Source organism: Loxodonta africana, chromosome 24 (genome assembly GCF_030014295.1).
Source record: "Loxodonta africana isolate mLoxAfr1 chromosome 24, mLoxAfr1.hap2, whole genome shotgun sequence".
Classification (NCBI taxonomy): Eukaryota; Metazoa; Chordata; class Mammalia; order Proboscidea; family Elephantidae; genus Loxodonta; species Loxodonta africana.
In genome coordinates, this window is record NC_087365.1 from 37,504,536 (window position 1) to 37,516,606 (window position 12,071).

The 12,071-nt window shown below is 47.4% G+C and overlaps 1 protein-coding gene across 2 annotated transcripts in view; it reads left to right on the forward strand.

Annotated features, from left to right (window-relative positions):
* Positions 1–7,864: 7,864 nt before the first annotated feature.
* BPI (bactericidal permeability increasing protein) overlaps positions 7,865–12,071 on the forward strand; it is a 51,256-nt gene continuing 47,049 nt past the window's right edge. The window contains exons 1-2 of one of the 2 annotated variants that reach the window (XM_023550242.2): positions 7,865–9,257; positions 11,173–11,287. In XM_023550242.2, the coding sequence (XP_023406010.1) occupies positions 9,149–9,257; positions 11,173–11,287 (224 nt within the window). In that variant the 5' untranslated portion in view covers positions 7,865–9,148. The remainder of the gene's footprint in view (positions 9,258–11,172; positions 11,288–12,071) is intronic. The other variant, XM_023550243.2, reaches the window with a different exon arrangement.

Below are 12,071 nucleotides of genomic sequence, written 5' to 3' on the forward strand. Positions count from 1 at the left end.
GAACAGATATATGCACACCCATGTTTATTGCAGCTCTGTTTACAATAGCAAAAAGCTGGAAGCAACCAAGGTGTCCATCAACGGATGAATGGTTAAATAAATTGTGGTATATTCACACAATGGAATACTACGCATCGATAAAGAACAGTGACGAATCTGTGAAACATTTCATAACATGGAGGAACCTGGAAGGCATTATGCTGAGCGAAATGAGTCAGAGGCAAAAGGACAAATATTGTATAAGACCACTATTATAAGATCTTGAGAAATAGTATAAACCGAGAAGAACACATACTTTTGTGGTTACGAGGCGGGGAGGGAGTGAGGGTGGGAGAGGGTTATTTACTGATTAGTTAGTAGATAAGAACTACTTCAGGTGAAGGGAAGGACAATACTCAACACATGGAAGGTCAGCTCAACTGGACTAGACCAAAAGCAAAGAAGTTTCTGGGATAAACTGAATGCTTCAAAGGTCAGCGGAGCAAAGGCGGGGGTTTGGGGACTATGGCTTAAGGGGACTTCTAAGTCAATTGGCAAAATAATTCTATTATGAAAACATTCTGCATCCCACTTGGAAATGTGGCGTCTGGGGTCTTAAATGCTAACAAGCGGCCATCTAAGATGCATCAGTTGGTCTCAACCCACCTGGATCAAAGGAGAATGAAGAACACCAAGGTCACACAATAACTATGAGCCCAAGAGACAGAAAGGGCCACATGAACTAGAGACTTACATCATCCTGAGACCAGAAGAACTAGATGGTGCCCGGCCACAACCGATGACTGCCCTGACAGGGAGCACAACAGAGAACCCCTGAGGGAGCAGGAGATCAGTGGGATGCAGACCCCAATTCTCATAAAAAGACCAGACTTAATGGTATGACTGAAATTAGAGGAATCCCGGTGGTCATGGTCCCCAAACCTTCTGTTGGCCCAGGACAGGAACCATTCCCGAAGACAACTCATCAGACACGGAAGAGACTGGACAATGGGTTGGAGAGAGATGCTGACGAAGAGTGAGCTACTTGTATCAGGTGGACACTTGAGACTGTGTTGGCATCTCCTGTCTGGAGGGGTGATAGGAGGGTAGAGAGGGTTAGAAACTGGCAAAATTGTTCACAAAAGGAGAGACTGGAAGGAGGGAGCGGGCTGACACATTAGGGGGAGAGTAAGTGGGAGTATGGAGTAAGGTGTATATAAGCTTATATGTGACAGACTGACTTGATTAGTAAACGTTCACTTAAAGCTCAATAAAAATTATTAAAAGAAAAAAAAATACTTGTCTTCCCTTTCTCTCAGGAAGGAAGCTTCCACCTTCAGACAATCAGACACCTGGCAACAGGCACCAGGACACTGCCTTTTGTGGTTCTTGTCACCAGTGCTCAGCTAAGTTACTCAGGGCAACACAGGCACACAGAAAATTACGGGTATTGTATCAATCGGGGATCCTAATTGCAAGCAACAGAAAGCGACTGTGGCTGATTGGAACAGAAAAGGAGTTCTTCAAAAGGATGTAGTTTGAGAGGAAATTCTCCAGACCTGTGCCCTGCAGTCAGAGTGAATTTTCTTAAAATGGATTGAGGTGCACTCTTAGCACTATGCCTCTCATATAGTAAGTGTTCAATAAATGTCATCTAAGAGCAACAAAAGCACTTCTTAGCACCTGACCCCTCTGCACCCCTTTACAGATCTGTATTGTTCACCAAGGTAATCCTGGCCTGTAGGGTCTGGATGGTAGGGGTGGGGGGAGGAGGAGGCTCTGAATTCTTTCAAAAGCTCTGCAAACCCACATATCCATGAAGCCTTGTCTGTAGGCCAGCACGCATCCCCAAAGGGGGTCAGAAACACTCCCACCGACCCCACTGCCTGATTCTCTGCTCTTCCCATTCCTTTTCTCTCCTCTAAACCAGCTGAAACCAGTTGTCATCAAGCTGACTCGGCCTCATGATGACCCCATGTATATCAGAATAGAACTGTGCTCCGTACGGTTTTCAATGGCTGATTTTTCCCAAGTAGATCGCCAAGTCTTTCTTTCAGGGTGTCTCTGGGCAGATTCGAACTGCCAACCTTTCTGTTAGCAGCCCAGCATGTTAACCATTTGCACAACCCAGAAACTCCCTGCCTCCCTAGCAATCTGGAATTGCTATTCTCATCAGCTGGACTCTCTAGGACATTGATTGGGTTTGTTTTCTAGGGGGTAGGAGTCTTGGTGGCTGAAAGGCCAAGTGCTCTTTCTCTCTGTTCTACTTTGTGCCATGTGATCAGTAAACTAAGCCCAAGCTTGCTCTTGCCTTCTCTCTATCTTTCTTCCTCCACCCACGACAGTCATTGCTAGGATTTCTCTCCACGAGGCCAGCCAAAGGCTGGGGAGAGACGAGGAGAAGTGGGAGGCCTGTCTGACTGGGCCTTGGCCTTGTGTTCCTGCCCAGCCTTTATTCAAGCCTGCCTCAGCTGTCTGCCCATGGCCTAGCTAATCATAAACCAGTACTGGGTTTCTTTGTGTCCTGGGGGCTCAGGAGGTTCAGCTCCCCAGGTATCTTATGGGGGCAGGGAACAGGAAACAGGCAGGGCAAGTTTGGGGCACACCAAGGTCCCTTTAGCCAAACACTATCAAAAGTCATCAAACATGCCCCTGGCTCCTCATCTCAAATGTCTGTAAACTGGGACTAGAAAAATGCAAATTCATCTTAAAAAGTTAAGTTCATAATGGCCTTTTCTCAATCCTTAGACTTGGCAAATCTAACTACTATCATGGGAGGACCTTCATACCTGACAAACTTGGGGGTCACTGGCCTCCAAGAACAAGACCAAGACAGGACCCTGTGGCCCAGCCCCCACCATCTTCCCCCTTTGCCATTCCACACTGCAGCCACCTGGGAATTTCACCCTCAGTGCCTTTGCTTAAGCTCTTCCCTCCACCTGGCCTCCCTCCCCCTACGCCATGGCAGAAGCTGAATCACTATGTCCCGCCTAGATGGTAGCACCAGCCTTCTCACAGCCTCCTGGCTTTGGATGCTTCCGCACCCCACCCCATCCAGCCCCTACTTAGCAGTCAGAGGGACTGTTCTGGAAATGCACATCTGGTCACATGCTTGCACTGGGCCCTGCCTGAAGCCAGTTACCTGGGTTTGCCATGGAGAACCTGTTTAGTTCAGTTCAACCCTCTTCCCTACAGGCCAGAACATTGCCGTTTCATGGTAACTGACCCTCCAGGCATGAAATTTTGGAGAATCAGGATGGTGAGGCAACAGCCTGAGCAAGCAGAGGGAGATTGCTGAGACCTGCTTCCTTCCTTTTACGCAGCAGGGGCTCTAACCAGCCAGTTGAGGTGGGCTTGGGCGGTGCAGCTTCCAAACCTGGGAGGCCCCCTGTCAAGTTGTGCCAGCCTGAATACATTCAGTCCTCTGTGTCCCTTGACTCAGCCACCTCACCCCTGGCTCCAGTCAGTAGGAGAAACTAGAGTTCCCAGGAGAGAAGGAGTAGGAAAAGCAGGCTGTGACAAACACCTACTACATGCCAGACCATCTGTCAAGCGCTATGTACACGTTATTGCAATGACTCCCCATGGGACCTTAGAAGCTGGCTTTGCTAATGCACTTTACAGATGAGGAAACTGAGGATGAGCAAGGTAGCGGCCCTTCCTAAGGGCCAGGTTGTTGTTGTTAGGTACCTTTGAGAAGGTTCTGACTCATAGCAACCCTATGTACAGCAGAACAAAATGTGACCTGGTTGTGCCATCCTCACAATTGTTGCTATGTTTGAGTCCGTTGTTGCAGTCACTGTGTCAATCCATCTGGTTGAGGGTCTTCCTCTTTTTCACTGACCCTCTGCTTTACCAAGCATGATAACCTTCTCCAGTGACTGATCCCTCCTGATAACATGTCCAAAGTACATGAGACAAAGTCTCACCATCCTTGTTTCTAAGGAGCATTCTGGCTATACTTTTTCCAAGACAGATTTGTTCATTCTTCTGGCAGTCCATGGCATATTCAATATTCTTTGCCAACACCACAATTCAAATTCATCAATTCTTCTTTGGTCTTTCTATTTTATTGCCCAGCTTTCACATGTATACACAGCAATTGAAAAGACCATGGCTTGGGTCAGGCATATCTCAGTCATCAAAGTGACATACTTGTTTTTTAATGCTTTAAAGAGGTCTTTTGCAGCAGAAGTGGGGTGGAACTGGACTGTGCTGTCAGCGTTTATTCCCAGAATAAAGGGCAATACCTGCCTCTGTGGCCCAGGCCCGGTGTGCCAAGGGCTGTGCTTTGTATGAGATAAATGTAAGATGCTGTGGAAGGAAGAGAGGGAGGGAGGCAGAGGAGGATTTCGGGAGGGCAGTCTGTTCCATCTAACCTGGGAAAGGCGCTCCAGGCTGTGGGGGCTGCTGTTCAAAGGTGTGGAGGCCTGACAAAGCTTCACATGTTCAAGGTTATTCCTCTAAGTTAGTGTTTTTTGAAATGTGGCTTGGAGCCCGTGTAAGAATCAATAGGGAGATTCCCACATCCCACGACCTACCTTCTACATCAGAATCTAAGAATCTCTGGGTGGCGAAAACAATTAACATGGTCAGCTAACTGCCAAATAAAATTTTGGCAGTTCAAGTACACCCAAAGGCCCCTTGAAAGAAAAAGGCCTAGTGATCCACTTCTGAAAACCAGCCATTGAAAACCCTATGGAGGACAGTTGTACTCTGACACACATGGGGCCACCATGAGTTGAAGTTGACCGGATGGTCGCTGGTGGTGGTGGTGACATCAGAACCTAATGGGATGGTGGGGGGGGGGTGGGGGAATAGCAGGCGGAAAGTTCACTAGTCTGCGTGTTAACAAGCTCCTGGGGGATTCTACGGAAGCTGCGGTTTGAGAACTACCAGAGCGGGACATGGAGGGTCCTAGGAGCCTGCTAGTAAATGGGCACTTGCCCCTTGGTAATATTAAGGTGAGCTGGAACTTAACCCCAGGAGCTGTGTCTCCAAAAGCAATGTCCCTTGTCGTCTTACTTGCCCTTTGGGGAAAGCACAGAATGACACTTTCAGAGTATGGGAATCACCAACATCCCTTTGCTGCATCTTAGCTATGTGGCTTTAGGCAAGTCACTTAACTTCTCTGAGGCTCACTTATCTCACCTGTGGAACCAATGATACCTCCTTTCAGGGTTGGGTGAGGATTAAAAGAGAATGTCAGCCAAAGCTTGACATGGTTCCTGGCATGGATTAAGCCCTACAAAGATGGTGACTGTTCTTATAAATAAGAACCCTGGAGACCACAGACGAGCAAAGGCTGGTCCAAGGCCACACAGCCACGTAAAAGCAAAGCCAGGACTCAAACCCAAGCCCTGCTCCTCACTGGCCTCACTCTAGTCCCAACCTGCCTATGTCCCCAGGCCGTAGTCCAGGCAGGGAACAGCTCCTTCCCAGCAGAGGCTTGGCTTCCCAGAGGCTTGGCTGAACACACAAGCTTATTTCCTAATGTGGCTGCAGGGAAATCGTGCTGGATGTCAGAGGCCCTCGGACATTTGGCAACCACGGCATTGCTTTTCTTCCTGCGATCCTACCTCAGGCTGAAACAGACAGAACCTACAGGAGCAACACGTTTAAAGCACTTCAATTTCTCAATTTCCAGAGGAATAGGAGAAGTGAGAGTGCCACCCTCATTCCCCACCATCCCGAGGACAGACACTTAGATTTTTCTTCTCCTTTCCCTCAGCCTGCTGCCCTTCCCCAAAACTGCTCTTTGGAAGCAACCCTCCCTGCATCGGCCCAACCCGGGACCTGGCTCAAATCTCACCTCCTCCTGGAAGCCTACTGGGATTGCCAGGCTGAGCTTGTCCTTCTCAGTCTCTAAAGACTCTCCTTTCATTTATTCACTGTTGAATATGTCTTGGGTCCCTCTCTGGAATTTCAGTAATAAATAAAAATAATGCAGTCAGAAAGATCTACCCCACACTGCTCCTTTTGGAATCTGTATCCTCCAGGGGCTGGGTACTCAAACGGGCCTTTTTATTATAAGACTCAAGGCTGGGAAGGAAAGACACCCTTTTAAGATAACAAGGTAAGGGAGACTCTATCGAGAGATTATCTTCGTGGTTTGAAATGTCAAATGGTCTTTTAGATGCATAGATCTCCATGAGACCTATTCTCCTCCTCCTCTTCACCCTCAGGACCCACCTGGAGCCCCTTCCTACACCTGCTTCGCTAATGCAGGGGCACAGAATGACTGACAACCCATACTGGAAGCCAGACACGTGGAAGAGGTAGCCTTGAAGTAGGTGAAGGAGGGAGGGGATTGAGAATCAAGAAGCAGAGGGGGAAGGTCTTATGGGGTCTCATTAACCTCAAGGATGGCCTCATGGAAACACCTGAGCATCTTGGTCTAACGAAGGACCTGTGCCAGGATGGAGTTTGGAGACAAATGAGTAAACTCAGGCTTAGCAAGGTTAAGCTACAAGCTTAGAGTTCAAGGTCTGGCCATCACAGTGCTGAAAGGGGGGATGAGACATGGGACATGTCTGATTCTGGCTGAGCATGAGCCATCAGGGAGAAGCCAGTGGGGGTGGCTTGTTCAGAGCTTGTCAGCTGTTTCTAAGGTTCTGATTTTATGGCAACGTAAGTCATCACCATGTGCGTTTCACCTCAGTGCGCCTTCCCTGCCTGCCACCCTCCTAGATGCACCATCAGGTCGGGCCTGGGGGACTTAGGCACTTGGGGTAATTAGAGCTGGAGGTGTTCAAAAATGTGCGAGATAATTTTTCAAAACTCTAATTTTATGACGAGTCATCGTCCTATGTGTGTGGGCTGCTACTTAGAGCCACCTTCCTTGTACAAACATCTGACTGGCTGGGGGCTTGGGTCACTTGAAGGAAGGTAGAATTGGGGTGAGGATGGAGAGCGATAAGCCCCCCTGGAACTGCCCCAGGCAGGGGACAAGAAGTCTTCTCTGCACACATAAGGCCATGTGACCCTAAAAGTGATTTAATAGCTCTGTGCCTCAGTTTCCTCATCTCCAAAACTGAGACTAATCTGTCCTCCCTCACGGGTTGCGTTTGGCTTGGAGAAAACACACGTACAGCATCTGGCACGTGGAAGGTGCTCTGGACATAGCTCCTGTCGTCATTAAGCAAGCAGAAGAATTCCAGTTGTTGAGGTGTTGCGGATGGGTTAGGAAGGAGAACTTTTTTAGAAACAGACTAGGAGAAGGAAGAAAAAGAAGAAGAAGAAGAAAAAAACGACACAGGAGGTCTCACACTCACACTCTCAGGGCTTCATTAGACTTTCATAAAATCAGAGCCGGTGAGGCAGGGCGCCAGGGGGCTGATGAGGACCCAGTGGGAGAGAAGCAGCCACCGCCTCCGCCTCCCCGCCCCTCCTCTCATCACCAGGGAAACCCCGCTGGCTGTACAGTGGGGTTCCCACCGCCTTGGAAACCCTATGGGGCAGTTCTACTCTGTCCTATAGGGTTGTTATGAGTCAGAATCAACTTGATGGCAATGGGTACGAAAAATCCACATCTAATATCACACTTAATGGTGAAAGATTGAATGCTGCCCCATAGAGTTTCCCAGGAGCAACTGGTGGATTTGAACTGCCAACGTTTCAGTTAGCAGCTGAGTGCTTAACCACTGTGCAACCAGGGCTCCTTTAAGAAATCAAAAGTAGTGTGGACAACAGAGAATCCCTGATGGAGCAGGAGAAACATGGGATGCAGACCTCGAATTCTGGTAAAAAGACCAGACTTAATGGTCTGACTGAGGCTAGAGGGACCCCTGAGGTCATAGCCCCTGGACTCTCTGTTAGCCCAAAATTAAAACCATTCCTGAAGCCAGCTTTTCAGGCAAAGATTAGACTGGACTATGAGACATAAGGAAACCCTGGTGGCATAGTGGTTAAGTGCTACAGCTGCTAACAAAAGGGTGGGCAGTTCGTATCCGCCAGGCGCTCCTTGGAAACTCTATGGGGCAGTTCTACTCTGTCCTATAGGCTCGCTATGAGTTGGAATTGACTTGATGGCACTGGGTTTGCTTTGGTTTTTTTATGAGTCATGAAATGATACTGGTGAGTGAGCTTCTTAGCTCAAGTAGACACATGAGAGACTATGTGAGCAGCCTCTGCCTGGAGGCCAGAAGAGAAGGTAGAGGGGGACAGGAGCTGGTGGAATGGACATGGGAAAATACAGGGTGGAGAGGAGGAGTGTGCTGTCATGTTGTAGGGAGAACAACTGGGGTCACATAACAATGTGTTGTATAAGTTTTTGTATAAGAAACTGACTTAATTGTAAACTCTCACTTAAAGCACAATTTAAAAAAAAAATGAAAAAAAAATAGTGTGAAAATAGATAAATAACACCCAAATGAAAACAAAGGCTATTTATTCAGAGCTTGCTATGGCAAGGGAGGCAGCCTGATAGTGGCTTTGGCGGGGACTGGGAAAGCTTTATAGCAAAAAAAAAAAAAAGGGGGGGTGGGGTGAGGAGGGGGAAGGCTTCAGGTGTGCTCTCATGGGAAGCTGTTGGCATGGAGAAGCTGGAGTTAGGCTAACAAGAAGTGGGGTTCTAGTTAGCTCCATATAATTGGTTTGGGGAGCATATTTGGCTTTCTTTCTTTTGTCGTAAGTTGGAAGCGGTGGCAAAAACGAAAGATGCTGTTAATTATTAATCAAGTCCTGGCCATTTGGTGCTCATTATTCTAGGGGTTGTCATCTGGCTTCCTGGACTGGTAGCTGCAGGTAGTAGTTTGACTGCCTGGGCTGGTTGCTATTTTTGTATGTGATCTGGTCTTTGTCTTTTGTGTATTCAGTCTTTCAGTAGAAAGAATACTATAATGAACACTGACCTACTCACCACATAGTTTAATGAAGTTCTGAGATGGGGGGATTTGCGTGGGGTTCAGAGGAGAGGGTACTTAGGGAGGGGAATGAGCCCGGGGTCCCAAACTACACACACACACACACACACACACAGACAAATGTGTGCATCGCTGCCTCTGGGGCTACAGCCCCAACCATAATGGGGAACCGCAGCCCGAAATTCCGTCCTGGTTCCTTCCTTCTTTCTATATTTGGCTGCATTGTGTTTCCCCAGCTGACTCCTTTATAGGTCCTGGTTCCCCTCTGAGGCCCCAAGGCTTTGACAGCTCTGGAGGACGAGGACATGGCCAGATGGGCAGCCCTGGTGATGCTAGTTGCAGTGGGTACAGCCGTGGTAGCAGCCATCAACCCCGGCTTTGTGGCCAGGATCACCCAGAAGGGCCTTGACTACGGTAATTGGATGCCTTCCTCCCTCCCTTCCCACCCCTGTGATGCACTTATTAAGTACTTACTGCGTGCCAGCCCTCTAAATCTGGTACATGGCATGCTCACAGCTCTGCAAGGTAGGCCCTCTTACCCCCATTTTATATATGAAGAAACTGAGGCAAGGTCACACTGCTGGGAAGTGGCAGAGCTGGAATTGGAGCACTGAAGGACTCCAAGTCCAGTGCTTAGATCCTTGAGGGTCCTCTTGGTCTCCTCCCTCCCTCCCTCTACCCAACTCCCAAATTTGGATCCTTCTCTTCCTTTCAAAGCCAGTTTGTAGTCCTGACATTTTCCTCTAGATCCCTGTCTCACTCTCAGCATGAACAGAGCTCAGGACCCATAAGGAGGCTGGACAGGTGGGACGAGCGTCTGGAAGATCTTTCTTAGTGGTCTTCCCGAGTGCAGAAGCCAGGCAGCCATGTTGTGCCCATTACCTAGTGGGTGACCCAAAGAAGGTCCCAGGCCACTCATCCAGGCTCAGATAGAGGAGAGAGTGGAATGAAACGGCCACCACTGCCCTGCACTGGCCTGAGGGCTCTCATTTAGTCCTCGCTACAGCCCTGGGAGGGACTTGTCAGTTAGCTGAGCTGGGGGTGCTGAGCTCAGTTGCCAGGTGTCCCAGTAGTCAATTAAGACAACAGCCAAAGTGGAAGTAATGATCAAGCCTTTAATCATTTACTGCAATAGTATAAGCAAGGGGTGAAACCAGAGAAGGCACCAGCTCCTCCGTGTTCCATGTTTTCCCAGGAAAGGTACCCCAGTACCCTTCCCAGTGAGGGGCACGTGGATCAGAGCTGATGTAGAGACCTGTCTCACTGCTGAGGGAGCCCTGAACAAAAGGTTTCTCCAGTTTTATGGGCCCCAGAGCAAGAGGGAGGGTGTGGGAAAAGGGCTAGGAGTGAAAAAGTACCAAGTCAGAGTGGGAAGAAGTAATCTTGGAGGTCTCGCCTTCCCTTCTGATAAGGAGGCTTTAGTAGAGGTACCTGAGGAAGGCCTCTATTGAAGGTCCTGATAAAGAGGGGAGCTTCCATCTAATAGGAGATAGAGACATTAGTGAAAAAACAATATGAGTAGACGTATAACTACAAATATAACAGGTATCCTGAAGGAGAAATCCACAGCGTCACGAGAATGACAATCAGAGAGTTTACTCTAGTCTACATTTTTTTTTTTTACTGGGTCCGGAATGTTCCCTGAGGTAGTGATGGTTGAGCTGACCAGGAGCTGACCAGGTGAAGATGGGAGGGAAGGTTTCCTAGGCAGGGGGAACAGCATTTGCAAAGGTTCTGTAAAGAGAGGACCAAAAGCCAGAGGGCCTGGGGGTGGGGGGGAACATAGCACAGCGAGGACATAGCACAGTGCCAAGCATGGAATCAGTATTCAGTAAACCTTGTAGGATGCCTGACTGGGTGTTTGGGCTGTGATATTTTAGACCAGAGGTTGGCAAACTACAGCCCACGGGCCAAATCTGGCCCACCACATGCTTTTGTATGACCCATGAGCTAGGAATGGTTTTTCCATTTTTAAATGATTGGAAAAATCAAAAGAAAAATAGTATGTCACAATACATGAAAATGACATGAAATTCAAACTGCAGTGCCACCAATAAAGTTTTATTGGAACATAGCCATGCTCATTTATTTAGGTATTGTCTATGGCAGCAGAGTCGGTATGACCTATGAAGCTGAAAATATTTACTGTTTATCCCTTTACAGAAAACTTAAGATGACTCCTGTTTTAGGCCCCTCCAATCCCATCTCAAAGGCAGCACCCTGGGTGCCTCTGCTATGGACAAGGCCAAGGGCCCGGAGCCTGCCCTGACCTGATGTTCCAGGTTCCTTGCTGTGCTCTGACTGTCACCCTTCTACTTTCTCCTCTCAGCCTGCCAGAAGGGAGTCGCCAAGCTGCAGAAGGAGTTGGAGAAGCTCAAGATCCCCGATATCTCAGACGGCGTTAAGTTGAATCCTTTTGGAAAAGTGCATTATAGCTTATACAGGTGAGGCCTGTCAGTGTTCAATTCTCAATATGTGGGACTTGTAGGGTATTAATATTTTGTGTCAATTTTATATAACAAATGGTTCTTTATTAATATTTGATAAATTAACGAATCATAAGTTTGTATGACTTGCTTTTGTACAAATTATTAAATCATCAAAATTTATACTTTTAGTAACTTCATTTTCAATTTATATAAATGAAAGTGATATCAGTCACTCTTAATGAGTCATGGTAACAAAGACCCAAATTTTTAATTTTCAGAAAGTTTGTTCTGCAGATGCAATGGTTAATGGAGTTGTTAAGAGTGTTTTATAGGTTGTGACAATTCTGATACATTATCTCAAAATATAAATTTTAGTACATCTAGAGATGATACTCTTTTTTTATAATCCTTAAGGAATAATTCTTCTAAAAAGATTGAACTCTTCATAGAAATCAGTTTTGTGTAAGTCTGAATTTAATTAATCTATTTTTATTGTGCTTTAGATGAAGGCTTACAGAGCAAATTAGTTTCTCATTAAACAATTAATACACATATTGTTTTGTGACATTGGTTGCCAACCCCATGACCTGTCAACACTCTCACCTTCTCAACCTTGGGTTCCCCATTAGCAACTTTCCTGTCTCTTCATATCTCTCCATCCTTGCCCCTGGGCTGGTGTGCCCATCTACTCTTGTTTAGATTAGGCCTATCTAATCTTTGGCTGAAGGGTGAACCTCAGGAGTGACTTCAGTACTGAGTTAACTAACAGGGTATCCAGGGGGCCACGGTCTTGGGGTTT